Source organism: Colias philodice, chromosome 24, assembly GCF_061535455.1.
Source record: "Colias philodice isolate Cphi_HAF_F1 chromosome 24, ilColPhil1 Martin Lab GWU primary, whole genome shotgun sequence".
Taxonomy (NCBI): Eukaryota; Metazoa; Arthropoda; class Insecta; order Lepidoptera; family Pieridae; genus Colias; species Colias philodice.
The window spans coordinates 5845327-5857938 of record NC_143109.1 but is presented as its reverse complement, the minus strand read 5'-3'; the positions used below and the strand labels follow the sequence as shown (position 1 = coordinate 5857938).

Genomic DNA, 12612 nt, shown 5'->3' with positions numbered 1-12612 from the left:
TCTGTCTATTAGTTTATAATCTCTGACACGTCTGGACTGATTATGACGGGTCTTTCACAAGTTAGACCCCATCGGGAATTGAACCCCTCTGTTTTACGCTCACGCGCAAACCACTGTACCAAAGAGACTATTTTACAGACTGATTATTTGATATCAGCTTATTTTTTCAATTTTTAATGTACAGATTACATTTGAAAGTATTTTCATTTGTAAAGCATATGTAAAACTAAAATACACTCTATGTAAATACAGATCTATTGATATTGTAGAGAACTCAAGAGCAGTGACCTTTTACAACGCCACTTATAGTATCTATAAAATATCAATTTTACTTACTGTGCATAACACAAATCCCCAGCACCTAACCAGAGACGAAGCAATGCAGTCGCCAGCCACAGCAGCCTTTCAGCAGCCATTTTAATTTATTTTTTAATAACAGCTATAAATACATATCTATTTATTGTACAATTTATTTATATGTCTAATTTTAAACTCGAACTAATTTTACTTCCACATCCTTATATTACAGTATCTATTTGCTAATAGCAACATTATTTAATTCATTTAAACGTTGATACTTTTGCCGCTTTTATTGGGCACAGAGAAAAAAATATTTTTGACAGTTGCGGTTGAAAGCGCGCGAAACAGCGAACTAATGGCGGTAAATTTTTTCATTTTTCTATTGAATGAAAACGCATGCGCGACATATTTTTTCATCTTAATAAGTATGTATGTGACATAATTATGGTGAAACAAAGATAAAAGCTCTCAATACATTTGCTGTTAGATTGCAAGAAGAATAATAACTTGCATAGCAATAGCAATAAATAGTGATAGATTCTGTTAATATTTTTATATTGTGTGCTCGTCTTCATAATAAAAATTATGCAATGATAATGTATTATTAATCCATACTAATATTATAAATGCGAAAGTAACTCTGTCTGTCTGTCTGTTACTCAATCACGCCTAAACTACTGTAAGTAAGTACCAATTTGCATGAAATTTGGTATGGAGATATTTTGATACCCGAGAAAGGACATAGGCTACCTTTTATTGCGAAATATGTACCACGGGCGAAGCCGGGGCGGACCTCTAGTACTTTATATTTATAAAACAACTAAATACGTGTAAATACGTATGTACGTGGCGGGTCCTGACATGCAGTGAAAGGCTCTAGGTTTGAGAGACTGGAACTCAACATGTTGGTAATATCGGCAAAATCCGTAGAACTCTATGAAAACGATACACATTCAAATTTTATTAATTTTCTTATATCTGCATTACCTATATTGTGCTCATAATTAGTAACTATGGCACTTGCCATTATACAAATAACTAAGACTGTAATGTCCTTGACACTTCAAAACTGTATTTGTCTCTTGAAGTATCCGTGAAGCTTGCTTCGAATGCTAAGATTTGAATTTGCATGTTCGTCTAAAATACTCTTATTTTCTTATAACCCAACATTTCTGGCATTTCTTTCAAGTGGACTGCGGAACCCATTATTTCGAGCTGCCAAATTGCGGTGGGTCTGTCACAAAACCCTTACCCATCGAACGTGCTTGAGGGCCAATAGCGTGAGTGGCTGAAAATAGAACTGCTAACTATATACCGCTTTGTTTAAATTAACGTCTTTTTATGGTGGAGCTTGGAAGTTATATTGGGAAAATCGATTGGATTAATTAAAAAAATTTATTTGCATATATAATTATAATGCCTAATGGGATCATTATTTATGAATTTTCACGAGACAATCTGTTTTATAATATACTAGATGTCCGCCCGCGGCTTCGCCCGCGTTTTCAAAGGAAAACCCGCATAGTTCCCGTTCCCGTGGGATTTCCGGGATAAAACCTATCCTATGTGTTATTCTGATGTATAAGCTATATTGTGGTAAAGTTTCATTCAAATCCATTCAGTAGTTTTTACGTGAAAGAGTAACAAACATCCATACATCCATACTTACAAACTTTCCCTTTATAATATATTATGTACTAGATTTCCGCCCGCGGCTTCGCCCGCGTTTTCAAAGGAAAACCCGCATAGTTCCCGCTCCCGTGGGATTTCCGGGATAAAACCTATTCTATGTGTTAATCCAAGTTACCCTCTAATCTCTATATGTGTGCTAAATTTCATTGTAATCGGTTCAGTAGTTTTTACGTGAAAGAGTAACAAACATCCATACATCCATATAAACTTTCACCTTTATAGTATTAATACCAATAGTATTAAGATTAAGATTAAGATAATATTATAATATATAATATATTAAGATGTATTGATCTTAGTAAATTCATGAACATTCGGGTTCTGACGCAATTATTTACCAAAAAAGATACCTAGGTATAATATAAGTAATGACAAGAAAAAGACATTTATGTTTGCATACATTTATTTATATTGCTTTTATCTAAATCCATACTAATATTATAAATGCGAAAGTAACTCTGTCTGTCTGTCTCTTATACTCAATCACGCCTAAACTACTGAACAAATTTTCATGAAATGTTGTATGGAGATATTTTGATACTCAAGAACGGACATAGGCTACTTTTTATCCCGGGAAAATGACGCAATCCCGGAAATCCCACGGGAACGGGAACTATGCGGGTTTTTCTTTGACTGCGCGGGCGAAGGCGCGGGCGGAAAGCTAGTACATAATAATATGACATATCTATAGAACAAGTGTGCAGTGCCACCACTCATATCTTATATTCTACCGCACAAAATTCGACGTCCTTATTCCTTTAGAAACCAAGATATCTGATTGCACCGGGTTCTTAGACATCTATATTTATCAAATTCTTTAAAAAAAATCCTTTTTCAAGAGATACACAACACGTTTTTGCGTTATGAACATTTTTAATTTTTATTCTATACATTTCAGTCAACTGCCAAAAATAAGACAGTTATCGAATCGTATCCAATTTTCGAGCGTCGAGTCCTTAAACTCGTGAAGTATCTCCGAAAGACACCCACTTTACTGTTGGGCTCGTTAACCTAAATAAAAATGTAGGCAGAATCCAGTCGGGTTGCCAGTTGCCACACAGCTTTTTAAACTTCAAAAGACCTCTTTATTCGTCCAGTATAATTATGATACAGGGTGTAGCCCTGACATCGTCTGGTATATTGTTAGTTTTGCCTCGTGTTTGTGTTTATGTGATGTTTACATTTACATTATTGTGTTGGTTTTCTTGGAATTTATATTTTCATTAAGATGTATGGCAAATCATGTTAGATTGAATCGTTAGTAATTATTAGACATCGGATTATATGCACTAACAAAATGCCAAAATATGCATGCAAATATGCACTAAAAAAGGCCGAAATATGCACTAAAAACGACTGATATGCCTAAAATATGCACAATACAAAATCAAAAAACCTTTATTATTTTATATATTTAAATCAAAGATTGTACAAATACAGTGAAATTGTCATGAAATTTAGTATAGTTTTTGTGCCAATATACAATTAGGCATTTTTACCTAATTTTCGAGCGCAAATTTGTGACGTTTGTCACCCGCGAGCCCAGTGTTGCCACCTTAGACCTTTCCGGGCTAAATCTAGCCCTTTTTTGGAATTCAACCCATGTTTTAAGTTTTAGGGTAATCTAGCCCTATTTTGAAAAGCTCAAAATTTACTTAAAATGGAGCCCATTTTGTAATTTTTCGCCATTTTACCATGCCAAAATAGGGTTTGTTTACTCGCTGAGCGTTCTGATTGGCTAATAAAGGTTAGTCGACCAATCAAAACTCCCGTTACTTAACGAAATATGCACTATTGGGGAAAAAGGCTAAAATATGCACTAACGCCGTAATTAGCGAGTTTTATGCATTTGCATATGCAAATATGCAAATGCATATAATCCGATGTCTAGTAATTATCAATATACAGTAGATATGTAAGTATCTACATATTACATTTTGGTGAGCAGGTGTCAGACTTTAATTAAAACATCTAGTTCATTAAAATGTTAAATTAGAATACTTTAATTGATGATAGCATTTACAATTTACATTTTACAACTAGGCTTGAATTTCGAAATAAATATTAGCACGTGTCGCCATTCAATGTGTATAAATTAAGTATTAAATAAACATGACAAAGGATATTTTATTTTTCTTTTTGTAACGGTACATTTTCATCAAACGAGCGAATGCTCATTCTAACCCCACTATGACAAATTCTTGTAGTGTAATCAGGCGTAGAGCATTCTTTCGTTGTTCTTACTGCGTTCGGAAATATTCTATGCAATGTGCTAATACTGAGCAACAAAGAATTTTCGTTTACACTGAAAGATCACGAAAAAATGCTTTTGCTTTAGCTCTATGTTCGTTTGATGTAAATGTACCATAATAAATATGCAGCTTCATTTTTAAGTAGTACCTATTTATATTTCTTCATTTGGTTTTTGACTTAAAAGTGTTTCCGTAGTCACATTACCTTTTACTTCATCTTCAATTTCTTGCAGCGTCTTATCTTTAGTCTCTATCAGTATAAAGTGAAGGAATATAAACGATATAAGTAAACAAGTAGCAAATATTGCAAATAAACCTTCCACACCTAATTTTTCTATCATAATTGGTATATATTTAAGTGTTACAGCGTATAGAGAAGTAAAAACTATGCCAGTAGCAAAAGTACCTGTTCCTTTATGTTCTAAAGGAAAAATCTCCCCAAAAATTGTGAAACAAGTAGGCGTAACACCTATATAAGAAACAAGAGTATTCAATAATATTACTGATGGAGTTAACCAAGGCATGTCACTTCCTATACTATATCCAGATTTTAAAAACATAATGATGCTTATAATATACATGAGCGCAACAGTTGTGTATCCGAAGTAAAACAGGATGTTTCTACGAGACATCAATCGTATCACAAAAGTTGATATTAATAACGCTATAATTGTAAATATATCAGCTCCTATTGAGCAATATACAGCCAAAGTTCTATCACCAGTGATTTCAAGAACAATCTGTATAATGTATGTCATCATATAATACCGCCCTGATGCTTCTATAATAACAGTCAAGAGAGTCACAATTATAAATGGCATCATGAAATCTTTCCTAGCAAATTTACCAAGAATCCTCATAACGATTTCCATCGCATTCTTTTTCTTTTTATCTTTTCTTCGAACTTGCGCTGAAATTAAGTCATTCAAGTTTTTACTGGCTTTAGTGGAATCTCCAAACAGCCATGAGTGAGATTCACTACATTCATTATACCGGCCCTTCATAGCCAGGAAGTCTGGGCTTTCTGGCCAAAACAATATATCGATAGTTGACAAACAAAATGGGAGACACGCCAGTAAGGATATTTGTCGCCAAGTCCAGGTGAAGTATAAAGAATGACAGATTAAAGATCCCAAAGCTACGGTACATTTCTTGATAGTGGTGAAATAGCCTCTTCTCTTCGGGTCAGAATATTCGGCCATAATTATAACAGTGATGGTGACACCACAAGTGGCGATGCCCTGAAAAAATTTACCAACGAATAAAGCTGTAGCGCTTTTCGCGAAGTAAAATATAAAGAACCCCACCACGACGGAAATGTTCAGGCCTATGAGCACTGTTTTTCGTCCGTAGCTTTGGAAAATGAAAGGGATGAAGCAATATCCAACTGTGCCGGCAAAACCGAGACTTGCAGCTGTGAATAATAAAGCAAACATAAAACAATATGCATCTTCGAATAAAATAACTATAGGTACTCTGTAAGAATACCTACTAATATCAATCGAGTTTAGAAACAACTTTAATTAATTATATGTAAGTTAAATATGTCTGGGTAGGTGTTAATGCTAAATGTAATTTTTTGTAAAAAAAACAGATATAAATAATCTTATCAATAATTAATGTTTATTAGCTTAAAATATGTACATTTAATAATAATGCAAAACGGAGGGCATTAACCTGAATATGATAACAAATGCTCGTATAGTAAAAGTAAGTAGTTTCAATGAGGTAGAAATTACTTTAAAAAAATATAATTATTTTTATCCTACGCGTCATAGACTGCTATGAATAATTTTGATTAAGTAGGTACATACCTGTAAAAATGTTTTTTGCATATTCAACATTATATAAAAAAAACATAACATAAAAATGTACTTACATATCCAGGAAGCATCTTCAGCAGAAACCCTTATATCAGTAGAATTGGGAGACAATATAGCAGGATTGAGAACTGAAGAAAAGCTCAACATGAAGCCTATTCCGAAGGAATGTAGACAGTCCCCTAGAGCTACTAAAACCTGAAATAGTTTTGTGTTTGAAGTTAATTTAAAACTAGATGTGTATCCTTGTTTTACCCGCCTTGCTCCACTCTTATTGGTCTTATCGTGATGATATATACCTAGCTTTCCTCGATAAATGGACTATCTAACAGAGAAACAATTTTTAAAATCGGACTTTCCTAGTTTCATGGATTAGCTCGTTCTAACTATTCAGCTATATGATGAATTAATGTTTAAAGATTCTACAGTATATCTATCACTTTGGTTTAGTCAAAAGGTAGTATTCCGTATTTGAATATCTGTCTAGAATTGAAATAGGAAATAGTATCTAATAATATACACCTTTAGATATTGAAAACTCCGTGAGAAATTCAATGATTTATTACTTAGTAAACTAATAAAATAAGTTTTAGGAAATTTAAGAGTTGTTCCGTTAGGTTTATCTCCTAGCAGACCAACGTTTTTCGGATCAGCAAATCTATACTAATATTATGAAGCTGAAGAGTTTGTTTGTTTGAACGCGCTAATGTCAGGAAATACTGGTCCGATTTGAAAAAATATTTCGGTGTTAGATAGCCCATTTATCGAGGGAGGAGGCTATATAACAGGAGCGGAGCAATGCGGGTGAAACTGCGGAGCACAGCTAGTACCTAAGTTATAAAAGTACAAAAATAATAAATACCTGTCTCCAAAAATAAATATCACTGTGACAACTCATTTCAGCAGGTTTCCGCACATTATCGTGCTATGGGTCTTGAATATTGAATAATTACAAATGTATTAAAACACCAAAAAACAGTAATTACATTATCTGCTTACCACCATTCTGTTGAAAAATCGATTAATTAAATTATTTCCATCGCATTATCCATACTTAATATTATAAATGCGAAAGTAACTCTGTCTGTCTGTCTGTCTGTTACTCAATCACGCTTTAACTACTGAACCAATTTGCATGAAATTTGGTATAGAGATATTTCGATACCCGAGAAAGGACATAGGCTACTTCTTATCGCGGGATATAGGATAGGTTTTATCCCGGAAATCCCACGGGAACGGGAACTATGCGGGTTTTTCTTTGACTGCGCGGGCGAAGCAGCGGGCGGAAAGCTAGTACATTTATATATTTCTTGATAGCAAGTATGAACGAAATGTTTTCAGGGGCGTACCTACCTACCAATGGGGAAAATGACGTCATAAAATGGGGCCCTCAGTCTATGGAGCCCCCCTAACGTGTGTGTCTTATATAATATGTATAATTAATATGTGATTGCTGTGGAATTTCTGAAAAAACTCTCATAGCTCCCTTATGAACCTCCATAGCAAATTTTAACTTTCTATTTCATGTTTCCAGCATTAAAAATGACGAAATTGCAACCCTATACTAGCAGTTTTCAAATTTAATTTGTGAAATTACAATTTTTTTCCAAACAATTTAAATCTAAAATGTAGGTGGAATAAAAATTATCTATATTTCTTCTTTCTAATTAATAACTATAGTTAGCTCATTGAAAATATTTTATTGAATAAAATTTTCTGCATTCCCAAGGTTCAAATGAATAGTTTTAAACTTAGCTTGTAAATGAAACACATACATTATCATCAAATTTATATTTTATTTTCTCTCTCAATGTCAATGATACAAACGTTATGAGATACTGACATAAATAAAATACACAACTACTAACACATTTTGATACTTTATTAAATTAACTAAAACTAATAATAATTGTTATGACAAAATTCGCTAGATCACATAACTACAGCCGATTTAAAATCACATTTTTACAATAAATGCAAGCAACATTATATATAGATATCATCGTACATCGTTTCAGAACAAAAAACAAAATTGTCTACTTAAAACTAAAGTTTAACACTAAATTCTAATAATACTCTCATTTAATAATACCTATATTAAATAATTGAATAATCATATAATATTATAATCACTTTGTTCAATGTCATGATATTGTGCAAATAACAAATAAATAAATAAAAAAGCTCTAAATTTTAGAACTCGAAGGATCTCGAAGATTTTATTAATTTTCTTTATTAATGTGAGTATCATTTACAAATTTAATTGAGTCAAAACGGTTTATTGTTCATATTATTTAATCCAACGTCTTGTAAACGCCTTATAAATCTGAGTCCAATAAAGTAAAAATATGTTCACGTCATACAGAATAAAAATACAATAATTGATATGTCAATAGTCACAATAAAAATATACTAGTTTTTATTTCGGTAAAAATGTGATTTCAAACCAGCCACGTATACAAATGTTATGTATACAAATATTGCTTTAATTACAAACCAACAAACCTAAAAGCATAATAATCTAATATTCCGTCCAAATGAAAATTTTATATTTTGTGCCAATTTTTACTTAAAAAATTAAGTGTAAAATAAAACTTCAAATATTCCATTACCATGATTTCACAATTCAACCAAAAGTATAACCAAACTATTAATACTCGATCATTACATTATTTTTGATTAAAAAAATATATCAAATATATTGACTATTTGGTTGCGCTATACAATAATACAGAGCAAAATGAACCTACAGTCTATATACATAAGAGTTTCATTCACAGCACGTTGAAGAACTGGTATATTACAAACTCCTTTGACACCAAGTTTGTACTGTTTGGATCCAATAGAATTTGACCCCTGGCCCTACCGTTTGTTAATCGACTCGAAAACAATTCGAGGTGTCCATTCGAAATGTGATACTGAGCAATTGTGAAAGCTAAAGCGTAACTTTGCTATCGTCATTACATGACTATGTTCTTTAAATTTACGTTAATTTAATGATGCTATTAATTGATTACTAATACACCAAAAATAGTCACATGCTATAACAAATTTCTCTCAACATTAAAAGTGAAGACATTTCGATACTAATTGGAAGATTTCTATAGTCACGTCGATCTCGATACGAACTCACTATGGAACAACTATTGACAATGGTAGGGATGTTTTTGTTCACCGCTGTCTGGGGTCTGAAGTACCGTTTAGACTCCGTAGTTCTGTGTACGGCCTTCGGGAGAGGAGTTTCAGATCCTCTCCACTCACCAGAGGAGTGTAGTCTTTGCGTCTTTTGTAGACTAGTAATCTGTAAATATAGATAAAAAATAAATTTAAATTTTAGTGAATAACAAAAAAAACAATTATTTGTAATGAGGCATCATTAAAGTTAAATTGAGAAATTAATTAAGGTAGAGTTAATAAGTTTTTTTTAATGTGAAAAATGACGATTTTACTGTTTTCAACAATGATCGTAGGTTTTTAGGGTAAAGTATATTATTTCATTCATCAGTCTAATTAATTGTCCTAATAATATTATAAACGTGATTTGTGAGAATGCATGGACGTTGTTTTTTCTTACACAAAAAACGGCATCTAAGCTTCTGTGTGATATTTGGTAGAGATAGTTTAGCACATATTTTACTGAGTGAATCCGCGGGCTACAACTAGTCAAACAAATAATATACAGTTTCTGATACAGTTTTGTTTATTCAAACATCTGCCAGACATATGACATTGTTTACCAGTCAACACTTAAGAAACACATCATGATGTTTGCAAAGGCTTGAGTTTATCATTCAAATTTTATCTTGAAATGTATAATTATTAATTTTGTTTACGATTTCAACGTTTTCAGTAGATATGTAATTAGAAAGGTACGGAAAATTTTGATTTTATAACTTTTTTTAAATATAAATTAAGAATATACATACTTATTTTTATTAATATATCACTTTTCAGACATTAAGAGTTTTATTTTATGTAAAAAAGTAACCACATTCCAGACTTATAGTTTTTTTTATTTTTTATTTTATGTTGTATTCTGTACATAGATAGTTTTTATAATCGACTCGTAATCATAGTAAGTATTAACCTTTATTAACAAAAATAAACATCAAAGAAATAATTTTCTTTTAATCCATAAGTTTAAAATAAAATATCTAGTTTTAAAAAGACAGAAATTTTGTAGGGAGATTCTCGTTAACCACTTATGTTTTTGTGAAGTATGGACTTTTCCTGATTTCATTATTCAGTTTGCATGTAGCAGGTAGGTACATCAGGTAAATCCTTGTGACGACGTTTTCACGATTTTACGAACAAAATATTTATTCTACGAATTATATGCTTGTAATCCTTATCATATAGATAATAGTATCTACTAAGTAATATGAGGAAAAAGTTTGTCTGTCTGTAAGTTACGTTTTTAAGCCTGAAATACTAGATGGTTTTTTATGAATAATGATAATAAGATAGAATCTTGGAAAATTGTGTAGTTACTATTCTTAAAAAAATGGTTTTTCTTACACAAAAACGGCATCTAAGATTCTGTGTGACATTTGGTAGAGATAGTTAAGCACATATTTTACTGAGTGAATCCGCGGGCTACAACTAGTAAATAAATAAATAAATAAATAAATAATAAATAAATATTATAGGACATTATTACACAAATCGACCTAGTCCCACAGTAAGCTCAATTAAGGCTTGTGTTGTGGGTACTAGGCGACGATAAATATAATATTTAATAAATACATATATAGATAATAACACCCAGACCCAAGAACAAATAATTGAGTTCATCACACAAATATTTGCCCTGACCGGGGATCGAACCCGGGACCGTCGGCTCAGTAGGCAGTTACTTTACCACTGCGCCAACCGCGTCGTCAAACAAATAATATACAGTTTTTGATACAGTTTTGTTTATTCAAACATCTGCCAGACATATGACATTGTTTACCAGTCAACACTTAAGAAACACATCATGATGTTTGCAAAGGCTTGAGTTTATCATTCAAATTTTATCTTGAAATGTATAATTATTAATTTTGTTTACGATTTCAACGTTTTCAGTAGATATGTAATTAGAAAGGTACGGAAAGTTTTGATTTTATAACTTTTTTTAAATATAAATTAAGAATATACATACTTATTTTTATTAATATATCACTTTTCAGACATTAAGAGTTTTATTTTATGTAAAAAAGTAACCACATTCCAGACTTATAGTTTTTTTTATTTTTTATTTTATGTTGTATTCTGTACATAGATAGTTTTTATAATCGACTCGTAATCATAGTAAGTATTAACCTTTATTAACAAAAATAAACATCAAAGAAATAATTTTCTTTTAATCCATAAGTTTAAAATAAAATATCTAGTTTTAAAAAGACAGAAATTTTGAAGGGAGATTCTCGTTAACCACTTATGTTTTTGTGAAGTATGGACTTTTCCTGATTTCATTATTCAGTTTGCATGTAGCAGGTAGGTACATCAGGTAAATCCTTGTGACGACGTTTTCACGATTTTACGAACAAAATATTTATTCTACGAATTATATGCTTGTAATCCTTATCATATAGATAATAGTATCTACTAAGTAATATGAGGAAAAAGTTTGTCTGTCTGTAAGTTACGTTTTTAAGCCTGAAATACTAGATGGTTTTTTATGAATAATGATAATAAGATAGAATCTTGGAAAATTGTGTAGTTACTATTCTTAAAAAAATGGTTTTTCTTACACAAAAACGGCATCTAAGATTCTGTGTGACATTTGGTAGAGATAGTTAAGCACATATTTTACTGAGTGAATCCGCGCGCTACAACTAGTAAATAAATAAATAAATAAATAAATAATAAATAAATATTATAGGACATTATTACACAAATCGACCTAGTCCCACAGTAAGCTCAATTAAGGCTTGTGTTGTGGGTACTAGGCGACGATAAATATAATATTTAATAAATACATATATAGATAATAACACCCAGACCCAAGAACAAATAATTGAGTTCATCACACAAATATTTGCCCTGACCGGGGATCGAACCCGGGACCGTCGGCTCAGTAGGCAGTTACTTTACCACTGCGCCAACCGCGTCGTCAAACAAATAATATACAGTTTTTGATACAGTTTTGTTTATTCAAACATCTGCCAGACATATGACATTGTTTACCAGTCAACACTTAAGAAACACATCATGATGTTTGCAAAGGCTTGAGTTTATCATTCAAATTTTATCTTGAAATGTATAATTATTAATTTTGTTTACGATTTCAACGTTTTCAGTAGATATGTAATTAGAAAGGTACGGAAAATTTTGATTTTATAACTTTTTTTAAATATAAATTAAGAATATACATACTTATTTTTATTAATATATCACTTTTCAGACATTAAGAGTTTTATTTTATGTAAAAAAGTAACCACATTCCAGACTTATAGTATTTTTTATTTTTTATTTTATGTTGTATTCTGTACATAGATAGTTTTTATAATCGACTCGTAATCATAGTAAGTATTAACCTTTATTAACAAAAATAAACATCAAAG

At 31.5% G+C, this 12612-nt stretch overlaps 3 protein-coding genes across 4 annotated transcripts in view; all 3 read right to left on the bottom strand.

Annotated features, from left to right (window-relative positions):
* The window catches only part of LOC149477745 (glycine receptor subunit alpha-3-like), a 29592-nt gene extending 29176 nt beyond the window's left edge, over nucleotides 1-416 (bottom strand). Inside the window, exon 1 of the mRNA XM_089710370.1 lies at nucleotides 337-416. Within this exon, the coding sequence (XP_089566496.1) occupies nucleotides 337-416 (80 nt within the window). The remainder of the gene's footprint in view (nucleotides 1-336) is intronic.
* Nucleotides 417-4368: 3952 nt separating this feature from the next.
* On the bottom strand, nucleotides 4369-6984 carry LOC149477744 (facilitated trehalose transporter Tret1-like). Its single transcript, XM_089710460.1, has 3 exons — nucleotides 6927-6984; nucleotides 6124-6262; nucleotides 4369-5658 (listed from the first exon to the last, which is right to left on the bottom strand). The coding sequence occupies exons 1-3, from the start codon at nucleotides 6960-6962 to the stop codon at nucleotides 4397-4399; spliced, it is 1437 nt and encodes a 478-aa protein (XP_089566586.1). The 5' UTR covers nucleotides 6963-6984; the 3' UTR covers nucleotides 4369-4396.
* Nucleotides 6985-7847: 863 nt separating this feature from the next.
* LOC149477743 (trehalase-like) overlaps nucleotides 7848-12612 on the bottom strand; it is a 49387-nt gene continuing 44622 nt past the window's right edge. For both annotated transcript variants that reach the window (XM_089710352.1, XM_089710353.1), the window contains exon 15: nucleotides 7848-9365. In XM_089710352.1, coding sequence (XP_089566478.1) covers nucleotides 9236-9365 — 130 coding nt within the window. In that variant the 3' untranslated portion in view covers nucleotides 7848-9235. The remainder of the gene's footprint in view (nucleotides 9366-12612) is intronic.

Bases quoted from the DNA above. Each gene is read 5' to 3' on its own strand.
- LOC149477744 (XM_089710460.1), bottom strand. From the start codon at position 6,962: ATGAGTTGTCACAGTGATATTTATTTTTGGAGACAG. The intron at 6,263-6,926 runs GTATTTATTATT...AAACTATTTCAG, and splicing joins ATATTTATTTTTGGAGACAG to GTTTTAGTAGCTCTAGGGGA. The intron at 5,659-6,123 runs GTAAGTACATTT...TATTATTCACAG, and splicing joins TGAAGATGCTTCCTGGATAT to CTGCAAGTCTCGGTTTTGCC.